At 41.6% G+C, this 14776-nt stretch overlaps 1 protein-coding gene across 1 annotated transcript; it reads left to right on the top strand.

Moving 5' to 3' along the window:
- Nucleotides 1–944: 944 nt before the first annotated feature.
- LOC110070121 (serine protease 1) lies at nucleotides 945–14079 on the top strand. Its single transcript, XM_020777763.3, has 5 exons — nucleotides 945–1037; nucleotides 2967–3126; nucleotides 5706–5959; nucleotides 11296–11432; nucleotides 13794–14079. Exons 1-5 carry the CDS (start codon nucleotides 992–994, stop codon nucleotides 13944–13946), a joined length of 750 nt encoding a protein of 249 aa, XP_020633422.3. The 5' UTR covers nucleotides 945–991; the 3' UTR covers nucleotides 13947–14079.
- The last annotated feature ends 697 nt before the right edge of the window (nucleotides 14080–14776 follow it).

Raw genomic sequence — 14776 nt, 5'->3', positions numbered from 1 at the left:
TAAACTAGCAACTGAGGCATTCTACCAAGGTGCAGAATTGTTCCTTTCTCCTTCCTTTAGCTATAGTTCTCAAAGTTACTAAACCAACATGGCTAGTGCTTGTTCTGATTGAAGGATTCAACTGTCCTTCAAGGTAATAGCTTTTCCAAGCTATGCACTCTGCCTATTATGCAGGATAAGGAGATGCCTGCTGAATTGTACCAATACAGACTTTGTCATATGTTTGTGTGACATATTTTTAATGTTACATTCCCTTTAATAATTTTCTGACTATAGTAATTAGCTATCAGGATACAGTATTTCATAAACCTTTTGTGCAACAAGTTAGCTGTCTTACATATACAGTGGTGCCTCGCAAGACGATTGCTTCGCATAACGACAAATTCGCTTTACAATGAGGTTTTCGGAGCAATCTTGCGCTTCGTTTAATAATGTTTCCTATGGGCAATTTTGGCTTTATGATGTTAGGGACCTTGCCTCGCAAGACGGTTAAATTTTAGGTCCCTGTTTTTCACTTTACAATGTTTTTGACAGCTTGGTCTTGCTTCGCTATACGAGTCTTTTAATGGTCTCTGTTTCGTTAGACGGCTGTCTTCGCTTGGGAACCGCGTTTTGCTTAACGATGTTTCCTATGGTAATTTTTGCTTTACGATGACAATCCATTCCCATTGGAACAGATGATCAGGTTTTCAATGCATTTCAATGGGAAAACCTGTTTTGCAAGACAATGTTTTCACTTAATAGCGATTTTCACGGAACGAATTAACATTGTCTTGTGAGGCACCACTGTACATGGAACATTTCCGTGTATGACCAATGAACTTATAGCGTCCCCCTGGTACTGTAGTTTTAAATGGTACAGACCAACATTCGATTGTTTCAGTCTTTTTTTACATTCTGTGTAATGGGTAGAACAGCTCTCAAAGAATACTGATTCCTTTTTGCAGGGGTGATAAGAAAGAGATTCCTGGAAGAATTAATTGCAAACACCATGTTCCTGAAATTGCTGATGACCATTTTCTGCCTTGTACCTGCTGGTAAGATCTTCTTGAGTAAATAGATAATTGTTTTCTTGTGTGCATTTTTTAAAGATGTGGTGAAATGTTTAGGTTTATATGGAGTGAATCCAGGGCCAGTGTAAGGCGTTTTGCTCCCTGGAGTATAACAAAAAATGTATCTTCCCCACATATCATGTTAAAGAGTGCCAGTCAATATTATTTTGACACTTGAGGTAGATATAAGTGAATTTGAGGTAGACAGGCTTCCTAAAGGAAGCCACAGGCTTGAATTTATAAGAGCTGAGCAGGGCAGCTGAGGACAGAACATTTAGGAGATCACTCATTCCTACGTCAGAGACTTATGAATAATTCAGCAGCACATTGCAAAAGCTATGTACTAAAATAAAAACACAGCAACAATAAATTAAATAGCAAAGAACTGGCTGCTGTTTAGTGACAACCTATAATCAGCTGCCTGAGGTTGAGGATCATGTCTGAAAGGTGTTCTGCTGCTGGACCAAAAAGACCCAGCTTGGGCACATGATGAGGTGACTCGAGAAGAGTTTGCACCAGACCACTCCGCAGGTGGTCCAAAATGCGAGCGGTATCTCTGACGGATCGCACCGTCTGATGAGAGGGGGAAAATTCCCTTTCAGGATGTCATCTCCCATCGTGACCATGGGCACTCTGTGCCAAAAAGAGAGAGAGGCTTTCCCTAACTTTGGTAATGGCAAGACCTAGCATCTATGGAAGCTAGGGGTGCATGACTTGGCATAAACTACATATATGTTAATTTGGATGGCGTTATGGAAGAAAAGACTGTATTGGCAAGAATTGGGAAAGCGTTAATCAGGCAGAGGCCTCTGTGTGAAGGTGATGAGCTCTCCAACCCAAGAACTGTAAGAAGGGAGCAGCCAGAGCTTCAGAATTGTGCACCCACTGTTAGTACTCGGAGAGCTGACTGAGCAGCCAGGGAGGTCATGGGGCCACTGTCCTACCCACTGTGGTACAATGTACAGTGGTGCCTCACTTAACGAGGATAACCCGTTCCAGTGAAATCGCTGTAGAGCGAAATCTTCCTTAAGCGAAATAAAAGATTCCATTGAAACGCATTGAAAACCCGTTCAATGCGTTCCAATGGGCTGAAAACTTACAGTCCAGCGAAGATCCTCCATGGGGCAGCCATTTTCTGTGCCTGTAAAGCGAGGAATCCATCCAAAAACACAGCGGGGAGCCATTTTACACAGCAGGCGGCCATTTTGAAGCTGCTGATCAGCTGTTTTAAAAACATCATCTAGCGAAAAATTGGTTCCCAAAGCAGGGAACCGATCATTGGGAAGCAAATTTTGCCTATTAAAACATCATTTTGCAATCGCAAAAGCGATCACAAAATAGTCATCGTATAGCGGTTTCATTTAATGAGGCAATCGTTAAGCGAGGCACCACTGTATAACTATTTAAATCATAGTAACTATTTTTTACAATTCTCTCTATGCATAAAAACTAACACATACACGCCGTCCCTTCTGGAGCCCCGGGTATTTGTTCTGGATAATTATGCCCCTTTTAAAGAAACTATCAGCACTCCTTTTAAAAAGTTCTCATGAATTCATCCTTCTCTGCAAGAATGCCTCCATCTCTCCCTCTCTTAGCTTTACTATCAGAAAAGTCCACAAACAGGCGAAGGCTTTTCTCTTCATGCAGTGACAGACTGTCGAGGAGAAGTTTTCAAATGAGATGGTTCGCACTTTGTCGCTTCTAAATCTGTTTTAAATAATGCTTTACCTAACATTCTTAATAACTTGTTATTAATTTGATCAATATTTGAATAACTCACTGCTTTTAGCTTTAATATTGTGTTTTAATGATTTAAGCCACGTTGGGTCCTTTTTTAGGAGAAAGGGAGGGTAAAAATATTTTAAATAAATGAATAAATAATAAATAAATTTCTGGGTTATGTTGTTCTAGCCAGTGCAGCAGATAGTGAACGAGTGCCTGGCGGGAAGCCGTGTCTACCCAATTCCCAGCCATGGCAAGCTGGGCTGTTTTCTGGATTCAGGCTGAAATGCGGAGGGACCCTGATCCACCGATCATGGGTGCTCAGTGCAGCCCATTGTAAAATGAGAACGTAAGTACAGATGGGTATGTATATACAGTACATGTGTGTGTGTGTGCCTGTGTGGATATTAAACAGAGCTTAGAAAAGGTACTTTCCTCCAACTACATTTCCACTGTTCTTACTGGCTGTGGATTCTAGGAGTTTTGTTCCAAATAGAAACTTTTCCAAACTTTGAAAACTGTGTGTCAAATGCTGGGTGCCACACTTTAAGAAGAATATAGACTAGATGGATGGATCTGTCAGTACAGTACTGCTTTCTCTCACATTTAGGTTTTTTTTTACGTCTTACTATATTTTTGTTCTACATACAAAAATAATTGCAAATGTTGTAACCTTCTGATCCAAAATGAACAGGACAAAATTGCCGATCCTCTGGAGAACTGCTGGATAGCTCAGTGGTTTAGGTATGTGGCTGAGGAGACCGAGATTGGGAGTTTGATTCCCCACTTGTGCCTCCTAGGAGAAAAGCCGGCGTGTTCTTGGGCAAGCTGCACAGTCCCAGGGCACCCCCAAAAGAAGAAGATGGTAAACCACTTTAGAGTATCCTGAAAAGGGTTGCTATAAATCAGAATGGGCTTGATGGCACAGAATTATTATTGTTATTAATTGCAGTTTCCAATGCTCGGAAAATCTAAAAGCTAGAAAAGGTTTTTTGGATTACTGTTCTCAGAATCTTCAGGGTGGCTGGAGGATTGTGGGGATTATTATTTTAAAAAGTAACTTTTTTCAGCTCTGATCCTATTCTCACTGATGTGTGGGCCACACCTCCATTTCTCTCTCTCTCTCTCTGCTGCAACATGTTTCTGCGTGTGTGCATGGATATTGCTGTTATGGCAGAGGGCAAAAGAGTTATTTAAGAATCAAATGTGAATACTAACCAAAGTAGCTAGTACCATTGATAAACAAATGTAAGAAGTACAGATGGAGTTTGGTTGTAGCTAGAGTTCTATGCATCATAGTTACTCATTTGTAATCTCAAGTGACAATCACTACCATGGTTGGCGATAGCTGTCATTAAGATGTCCTTAGAAGTGTCAAAGATTGTTATTGTTGTTGGTTTAATGGGATTGACTTTATAATTGTTTTGTACTTTTAAAAAGAGAGGCCAGAGTAATATAGTAGTTAGACTCTCAAGAGGAGGTCTCAAGAAACCTGGGTTTTAATCTTTGGTAAGCCATAGAAACCTACTGGGAGTGGTGGCGGAAATGATAAACCAGTCCTTGAATCGTTCACATGCCTCAAAACCCCTATTAGGGTTCCTGTAAGTTGGGAGTGACTTGAAAACCCAACAACTACTATTAATATTAATGTGCCATCAAGTCAATTCTGGTTTTATGGGGACCCTTTTTCAAGGTTTTCCAGGTAGAGAATACTCAGGTTTACTATTCCCTTCTTTTGAAGGCACTCTTGTTCAAGACCACACAGGCTGGCTCTTCTCTTCAGGAGGCACAGTGGGGAATTGAACACCCAACCTCTGGTTCTGCAGCCAGATACAGTCGTGCCTCGCTTTACAATTGCCCCACATTAGGATGAAACCGCATTACGACGATGTTTTTGCAATCGCTTTTGCGATCACAAAACGATGGTCTGAATAGGGTTTTTTTGCTTTGCGATGATCGGTTCCCTGCTTCGGGAACTGATTCTTCACAAAACAACAATTTTAGAACAGCTGATCGGCGGTTTCAAAATGGCTGCCGGGTAAATAAAATGGCTCCCCGCTGTTTTCTGGGATGGATTCCTCACTGCACAGGCACAGAAAATGGCTGCCCTATGGAGGATCTTCGCTGGACTGTGAGTTTCCAGCCCATTGGAATGCACTGAAGGGGCTTCAATGCATTTCAATGCGCTTTTTATTTTTGCATTACGACATTTTCGTTCTACAGCGAATTCGCTGGAACGAATTAATGTCGTAATGCGAGGCACCACTGTACTTAAACCCCTGAGCTATCCAGCCAGCATATAACGAAGGGTAGGCCATTCAAGGTTTTTGGATTCCAACTCGCAGGATGCTCAGAGAATTCCCCAAGTAGAGTTCTGGGCATTCCGTCTTGCAAACACATACGGTACCTGCAGAAACACCTTCATTTCACTCAACTGGACAAAGGCAGGTCCCCCTTCAAGCTAGACTTTCTTCTTGGTCTTCATTTCCTGCTGGCTTTGCTTCCCAGGCGTGGTGGCTCTGCAGGAGGCACTCTCTTTAGATTACAAACAGCAACACAACACACCTCTAATAATGGCAACTTTTGAAAAACACGAAGAAACACAATTTCTAAACTATGATGGACCTTTGCTTTTGTGCTTATCTTGATGCATTAGCAGAGGAAAAAGCAAAAAAAAAAATATTCACAGAGTTTTACCTCCTTCCTTTCCAACTTTATTTTTCTACTGAGGCTGCTTCTTTGTTTTAACAACAGCTTTTATCGAAGATTATCATTTCTAATCATATAAGTTAAAGCACTACATTTTTTCAAGACCATGAACAAATAAACCCTTCTTGAAGTCTGCATAAAGTTTCAGTCCAGCAGTAAAGTTCACAGACCTGCAACTGGCTATCTTTCCTCAATGTGTCTGTCTATGTTTCTTTCCAGGCCTTTTCCTGTACGCCTTGGGGAGCATGATCTGAAACGTGTGGACTGGACTGAACAGTTGAAACTAGCATCTAAAGCCATTGTGCATCCCAGCTATGATCCTCAAACAAAAAACCACGACATCATGCTTGTTAAACTGCTGACTCCCGCCTGCTTGAACAACAATGTCAAAATCCTTGACTTGCCAACCACGTGCCCTGTGCCTGGGACAAAATGCCTGGTTTCAGGATGGGGTACAACGACGAGTCCTAAAGGTATATTGTTTGTTTAGTCGTTAAGTTGTGTTCGACTCTTCGTGACTGCATGGACCAGAGCACACCAGGTCCTCCTGTCTTCCACTGTCTATTGGAGTTGGGTCAAATTCATGTTGGTCGCTTTGATGACACTGTCCAACCATCTCATCCTCTGTCGTCTCCTTCTCCTCTTGCCTTCACACTTTCCTAAATCAGCATATTTTCCAGGGAGTCCTCTCATGAGATGGCCAAAGTATGGAGTCTCAGCTTCAGGATCTGTCCTTCCAGTGAGCACTCAGGGTTGATTTCCTTCAGAATGGATCGGTTTGTTCTCTTTGCAGTCCAAGAGACTCTCAAGAGCCTCCTCCAGCACCACCATTCAAAAGCATCAATTTTTTAGTGGTCAGCTTTCTTTATGGTCCAGCTCTCACTTCCATACATCACTACAGGAAAAACCATAGCTTTGACTATTTGGACCTTTGTTGACAAGGTGATGTCTCTGCTTTTTAAGATGCTGTTGAGGTTTGTCATCGCTTTCCTCCCAAGAAGCAGGTGTCTTTTAATTTTGTGGCTGCTGTCTCCATCTGCAGTGATCATGCAGCCCAAGAAAGTAAAATCTGTCACTGCCTCCATATCTTCCCCTTCTATTTGCCAAGAGGTGATGGGACCAGTGGCCATGATCTTTTTTTTTATGTTGAGTTTCAGACCGTTTTTTGCACTCTCCTCTTTCACCCTCATTACGAGGTTCCTTAATTCCTCCACACTTTCTGCCGTCAGAGCGGTATCATCTGCATATCTGAAGCTGTTGAGATTTCTTCCGGCAATCTTAATGCCGGCTTGGGATTCCTCCAGTCCTGCCTTTCGCATGATGCATTCTGCATATAAGTTAAATAAGGCAGGGAGACAATATACAGCCTTGTCATACTCCTTTCCCAATTTTGAACCAATCAGTTGTTCCATGACCAGTTCTAACTGTTGCTTCGTGTCCCAGGAATATAGATTTCTCAGGAGATAGATAAGGTGGTCAGGCAGTCCCATTTCTTTAAGAACTTGCCATAGTTTGTTGTGGTCCACACAGTCAAAGGCTTTTGCGTAGTCAATGAAGCAGATGTTTTTCTGGAACTCTCTGGCTTTCTCCATAATCCAGCACATGTTAGCAATTTGAGCTCTAATTCCTCTGGCCCTTCGAAATCCAGCTTGTACTTCTGAGAGTTCTTGGTCCACATATTGCTGAAGCCTATCTTGAGACATTCTGAACATAACCTTGCTAGCGTGTGAAATGAGTGCAATTGTACGGTAGTTGGAGCACTCTTTAGCACTGCCCTTCTTTGAGATTGGGATGTAGTCTGATCTTTTCCAGTTCTCTGGCCACTGCTGAGTTTTCCAAACTTGCTGTCATATTGAGTGTAGCACCTTAACAGCGTCATCTTTTAAGATTTTAAATAGTTCAACTGGAATGCCATCACCTCCACTGGCCTTGTTGTTAGCTGTGCTTTCTAAGGCCCACTTCACTCTCCATTATGTCTGGCTCAACCTCAGTAACTACACTATCTGGGTGTCCGGGACATCCAGATCTTTCTGGTATAATTCCTCTGTGTATGCTTGCCACCTCTTCTTGGTATCTTCTGCTTCTGTGAGGTCTCTGCCATTTTTGTCCTTTATCATGTCCATCTTTGCAGAAAATGTCCCTTTACTATCTCCAATTTTCTTGAACAGATCTCTGGTTTTTCCCTTTCTCTAATTTTCCTCTATATCTTTGCACTTTTAGTTCACTGACGCCCAGTATGAATGTTTATTCTTGCCATCTCCTGTTTGACCACATCTAGCTTACCAAGGTTCATAGATCTTACATTCCAGGTTCCTATGCAGTATTTTTCTCTGCAGCATCAGACTTTCCTTTCACTTCCAGTCGCATCCTCAGCTCAGCGTCCTTTCGGTTTTGGCCCAACCACTTCATTAGCTCTGGAGCGACTTGTACTTCTCCGCTCTTCCTCAGTAGCATGTTGGACACCTTCCGACCTGAGGGGCTCATCTTCCAGCATCATATCTTTTAGCCTTTTGTTTCTGTTCATGGAGTTTTCTTGGCAAAGATACTAGAGTGGCTTGCCAGTTCCTGCTCCAGGTTGATTGTGTTTAGTCAGAACTCTCCACTATGACCTGTCTGTCTTGGGTGTCCCTGCACGGCATAGCCTATATCTTCTCTGAATTGCTTAAGGCAGCAATCCAGCAAAGGTACATTAGGACATATAAATCCCTCTGTAAAACCTGTAAATCGTGGGCAATTTGGTCCTGAGCTGTAAAGTGAGTTGGTATAGGTTTTCAGATTTCATGTGCATCCAAAGAAACAAGTTGTCGTCCTCGAAATCCTATGGCAACTAGAACTTGCTAGCCTTTACAGGACTGCGGGAGTCTTTGTTCCTCATACCCAGTCTCTTAGTAGCTTTCATAACCTTACGGATTTATTTTCTGTAGATTGTGGTTTAGGCTGCACTCGAATACCCCAGAGGTGGGTCACTTCAAAGCTTCTGGGCCACAGAAAAGAAATGTGACCTAATGTTTTTGGATTACTACTCCCAGATCGCCTCAGTTGGTTCTGTATTCTGGAAATATAGTCCAAAAAAGGTCACATTTGTCATGCATGCCCCTTTGAACTTATTACTACTGCCGTTGAAATTCAGCCACAAGTGCCATATTTTGGAAGGGCCCATTTTTTGCTATTATTACTTGGTGGCAGATACAGCAGCTCTCTATGGTGCAAGAGCATTCTAGAGTGTCTCCTCTGAATACCACAAAGTCCTCAACAGCATAGAGAGGGAGTAGCATAGGGGTCACCATCCCAAAGCCTCTGGAGGGCCAGAGCTTAAGATGGCTCTATTGGTCTTTCTAGAGGGAGACCAAATGCTCTGAGCACAGATGTTCCTGGTTACCGGCATCTCCAGATAGGGATTCCATGCCTGAAATCATGGACAGTTGTAGCAGGACAGCATCAACAGTACTGGATTGACTGAGGGTCTGAATCAGGATAAGTCAGCTTCCTGTGATTTTTTGCCCCTAAGAAATTATTGGTTAGGATGAGGCATGCCATCTACTCCAGCTATTTGAAGATATTACAACAGAAGAGTCATAGAGACCTCTGTGAATTCGTGAAAGTGAGCAGCGCAGACATCACTGGTTGAATGACATCGCTGAAGGGATGGTCTGCTAGTGACATTTTAAAAAATTATACTATTTGTTAATAGGGATGGGTGCGAATTGTCAGTTTGGTGGTTTGTTTATTGGCTGAACAGGTGTTCAGCCCTTCAAAGTCCTGCATCCTCCAGTGGGCACCCACTCAGAGGCAGTGACCACAAGAAGCGAGGCACAGAAGCCAGGCCACTGAATCCAGGTGGGCACCCACCAGGTTGAGCTCTGAAGTGTCAAACACCTGCTTAGCCGATAAACAAACCACTGCCCGTCTCTATTTGTTAATATTTAAAAATAAACAAAGGAACATAACAGCTAAGAAGAAAATGCAACAGAATAGAGACTTAGTAATAATGCTGTTTTGAAGGGAAAAGAAGAAAGGAGAAAAAAGTCATAAACTTCTGTTGCAAACAACTAAAAATACATATTTTTGTAGCTGTTGTCTATATGCCCTGCATTCATATGTCATTAGTGTTGGAACATCCTCTTATCTTGTTATCTTTGGCAATAATAAAAGCATGGAGAGTCCATGCCAAGCAGCTGGCAAATAGTTGGAGAGTACATAGGTGTTGACAAAGATCAAAGAATAGTCCAATACAAAATTAATTTAACTAATAACGTATTTCAAAATGAGAATATGGCTGGACATGACCATAGCGTAGACATAAGAAATGTAACAGGAAAATTGCAGAGCAAGTACCTAGAGCATTTCCTAAAAAGTACTTATGATGTCCCATATATTCTAAGCACGATTTTTTTTGCTGGATAGTTATAGGTTAAAATCCATAGATATAGCATACTGCTAGATAGCTCGGTGCTTTGTGTTGGGAGTTTGATTCTCCACTGTGCCTCCTTGACAGGGGCTGGACTTGATGACCCATAGAATCCTTTCCAGCTCTGCAACTATTATTATCATTATCATTATTGTTGTTGTTGTTGTTGTTGTTGTTCTTCTTCTTCTTCTTCTTCTTCTTCTTCTTCTTCTTCTTCTTCTTCTTCTTCTTCTTCTTCTTCTTCTTCTTCTTATTATTATTATTATTATTATTATTATTATTATTATTATTATTATTATTATTATTATTATTATTATTATTGGTAGTACAGTAGTAGCATTGGATAGACAAGATAGTATTGTCTAGTTCCCTGCACCATTCATTCCTGAGACTTTGTGTATCATATTTACTAATTGATAACAGATATTTATAAACAGTGGGTTTCTTTCCCTGGACTGATTCTATACATGTCTCCAAGAGCACAGGAAATTCTTAGGTTCTCAGTGCTGCTGGACTGTATATAGATACCAGCTGTAAGTATGGCCAGTCAGAGATAAGTAGGCAAGCCACAACTAGACCTCGGGCTAGAAAATGACAGATTCACCCTCCATAGCAAAAAGAAAAGCCCTGATGGATCCAAGTAAAGTTCCTTCTAATCCAGCATCTTGTTTCTCATAATGATCTGCCAGATGCCTGAAGGAAGTCTTTGAGTGTGCCATGGAAGAACGAGCCACCTCCCCACAATCACCCCCAAGTATTCAGAGGCATGCTATATCTGAACACAAAGATTGAGAACCAACACAATAGACCCTTGACAGAATTTGAAGACAATAAGGAGGTTGCTCCTAGAGTCACCTCCTCCATATTTTCTTCTGCTAGTGATAATAACTAAGTATATGGGAAATACATCCCTGCATGCAACTAGGCTTGAGTCTGTCGCCTTCATACTCAAGCAGTGGCGGCATGGAAAAAGCGACAATGAAGGGGATGAGTCTGAAGAGGTAGTCCGTAATGCCCAAATAGGGCTATTCTCTTTGCGTTTGGCTGGGGGATTCTGAGAGTTGTACTCTTTGAAAAGTAACATTCCTGAGCTCTGGAAATTCCATGAGTTGAGTAGATGCCAGCTGAAGAAATCCTTCCTTCTGTCCACCGTCATCTCCTGCCAATCGCTCTCTTTGGAAGACCGTACTTTCAGGTATTAAAAGTAACTGGGAGAATAAAAATCATTCTGTCCCAAAGTTGAGCAGCTGCTGACCCTTTCAGAAGTCTACAGACCTTCAGTTCTCGTCACTGCTTATGCTGCTTTTATGGAGTCTGCTGTCCTACAACATTTGCTGGGCTACAAACTGCACACCTCTGCTTTGTCCACCATCTGTATCTTCTCTCTTTTTCCTCCCATAGTAACTTTCCCGGATGTTCTGCACTGTGCAAACATCACCATTATCAGTCACAACATTTGCCAATCCATCTATCCTGGATATATCAACGAGAACATGGTCTGTGCTGGCAGGATGGAGGGAGGCACAGATACTTGCCAGGTGAGTTGAACTGAACTTCTCGAAGGATATTTGTGAAGCACATGTGGATGCCAGAGGTCCTGGAGAAGTTACTTTATAGGACTAGAATTCCAAGAACTTCCTTACACTAATAACTGTCATGCTGACTGGAGAATTCTGGAACCTGCAGTCCAAAAAAGTATTATTTCTATGCTGTGCGATTTCTCCATGGACAAATTCTGTTTCAGAGTTTTGGATTTCTAGTAAATTATCTTATACAGTAGAAGGTGCAAAGACTCACAGAGAATAGCTACAAGTTCCCCAGATAGTTCACCCCTTTCTCACTGACTGACACTTATGTTCCCAGTAACTCACTTTGAGACATTTGTAGCAGAAAAAAAAAATTAAAACGAGTCATTACTTACAGTTGTGAACAGATCAACAGCAAACAAAGAAACAGACTTCAACAAACTAAAGTTGGGGGGGGGGCTCAGCTGAGAGGCAGGGTTTTGTTTGAATTCAGAGGCAGGAGTAATGATTGGTTAATGCCTAATAGATTGACAGTCACCCCAACCCAGAAAATCCCCCACCCCCACCCAAAGTACACTCAAAGTACAGGCAGCGTGTGAGGTTTTAAAAACTGCAACCAATCCATTCTGGAATATAGTTTTATTGAATAAATAAAGTTTTCCATATTTACCTATGGGAATATCCATTTCACACCTCTGAAACTGCCAACAGATATATAAATATAAGCACAGCATGTAGCCAATGGGAAAAAGTCATCAGAAACGCCTGTGTTTTAGAAAAAAGCAAACAAAATATGCCTGAAGTTTGATGTGGGAGTTTTTTTTTTTTAAAAAAAACAAATTACAAAAAACTGAGGGAACAAGAATGCAGCTGGGTCAATGAGAAATGCAATGGTTAAAATCCAATGGCAAGTCAGAAGTAAAATGGGTCCAGTGGAAATTTGGTGAGTCAATCCTTATGTAAATTCTATTGATTCAGTAGGCCTACTCTAGTTGCAACTAATTACTAGGCTTCAGCCCATAAGATCAAGATTGACAGATTTTCACACCTCCAGACACTGGACAGTCTGGAAACATTTATTTTTGCACAATAGTTCCCAGAATCCTCTAGCAGCCCAGAAGCCTTGCTAGTTTGGGCACTCTGAGGATTGTAATACTGTAGAAAATTGACATTTATATGCTCTGTTTTACCCTCAGTGAGCACACAGCAGGAATGATAAGAAACGCTGACGAAAACTTTCAAATACCACATGTGTCTTTAGGCGGGTCAGCTTAATTTAATTTAATTTAATTTAATTCACAGGCTGAAGTTCTATTGCACAAGTATACAAACAGCATAACTTTGAGAAACCAATTGCCATAAGTTGAGACATCTCCGCAGATGTCTTACAAACTATCTGTTGCAAATTGACTCAGCATGCACCATATACTATGGATGCCTATGGAGATTTCATAGCTTAGGGCAGTTTGCATTTAAAAATTACACTGTTTGTGTAAGTGCGACAGGATTTCAACCAAGTAGATATCACAGTGCAGAAATGGATGTGTAGAAGTCATCAAGTTCAGGGCTGAACAAGTACAGTATGACAGTTTTGCTTTCTTTTGTATTCTGATATCTAAAATCTGTGGGACGTGGTGGCGCTGCGGGCTAAACCGCAGAAGCCTCTGTGCTACAGGGTCAGAAGACCAGCAGTCGTAAGATCGAATCCACGCGACGGAGTGAGCTCCTGTCGCTTGTCCCAGCTCCCACCAACCTAGCGGTTCGAAAGCATGTAAATGCGAGTAGATAAATAGGGACCACCTCGGTGGGAAGGTAACAGCGTTCCGTGTCTAAGTCGCACTGGCCATGTGACCACGGAAGATTGTCTTTGGACAAAACACTGGCTCTATGGCTTGGAAATGGGGATGAGCACCGGCTCTTAGAGTCAAACACGACTGGACAAAAATTGTCAAGGGGAACCTTTACCTTTACCTAAAATCTAAGTTCTTCCATTCTGACTGTAAAGAAATGTCCCACTGTTGCTATATTGTTATCTAAGAGGGCACGAGCAGAGTTTTCACCGATCCAATCCATCAGGAAGAGAGGCAGGCAGCTGTCAGAAGCAATGTGTTTGGGGGGGGGAGGGAATAGCAAGTGGCAATCCGAACACAGCACCAAAGTGTACACCAATGCTAGATGTTTAAAAGCTATAACTTTTAGATGAATCTGGGTGAATTTGTTAGTTGCATTTTCTCTCAAATTATTATTTTTTATTTCAATTTCTTCCAGCTGAATTTATGAAAACATCTGTCAGTTTTTAAGATTAAAAAAGAAAGATAAAAATAGAAAAACTTCCCGTACGTCTCTAATCCTTTTGTTTTGTTTTTCTTGCAGGGTGATTCAGGTGGACCTCTTGTCTGCAATGGCAAGGTCCAAGGGATTGTGTCCTGGGGTCCTCAGATATGTGCACAACCAAACAAACCAGGAGTCTATGTTAATGTATGCAAATATGTGGAATGGATCCGAGAAACGATTGCAAATAACTAACGATCAAATGGCAGTCCTGATGAACTGAGGGGAAAGGGGGATATATTTGTCACATGAATCCAAAACCTTGTTGTGCAGTTACACAAAAGGCATAACTTTTAATAACAGACTGTCAGAAATTAAGAAGTATCAATCAGCATTATCTGTTGTGCGACTTTGCTGTGCAACAGACAATACCTATGCAGTAATTTGCCTTTAAAAGTTACACTTTTTGCTCAACTGCCTAGCAAGATTTTGGCCAGAGTTGATTAGATTCCTTTTAACACCATCCCCACCTCCGTTTGTTCGTCTCTTCTGTGTTGCCTTTCATATTCCTCTGGTGCTGTGTAAAAATAAGAAATAATAAAAGTTTTGTTGAATGCCAAGTCTTCTTCAGGCCTCTAAAACTACATCAGTGCTCATGGAATTGTTTGTTAAAACTTTCTCATAAAATCATAAAAAAGTGAAGTTGGAAAGGGCCTTACAAGGCCATCACGTCCAACTCCCTGCTCAGTGCAGGAATACAATCAAAGCATATCTGCCAGGTGATTATCTACGTTTTTCTTGAATGCCTCCAGTATTGGAGTACTCACCAACTCCTGAGGTAACTGGTTCCACTGTGGTACTGGCCTAACAGGACGTTTTTCCTGATATTCAACCGAAATCTGGCTTCCTTTAACTTGAGCCCACATCACACTGTTGACTCATATTTAGCTTGTGATCTACGACAATTCCAAGATCCTTCTCACTCGTTGTTTTGCTGAGCCAGGTATCCCCCATCTTGTAACTGTGCAGTTGGATTCTTTTTCCCAAGTGCAGTACTTTGCACTTTCCCCTTTTGAATTTCATTC

This window comes from Pogona vitticeps, chromosome 9 (genome assembly GCF_051106095.1).
Source record: "Pogona vitticeps strain Pit_001003342236 chromosome 9, PviZW2.1, whole genome shotgun sequence".
NCBI lineage: Eukaryota > Metazoa > Chordata > Lepidosauria > Squamata > Agamidae > Pogona > Pogona vitticeps.
This window is presented reverse-complemented; position numbering and strand designations above follow the sequence as displayed.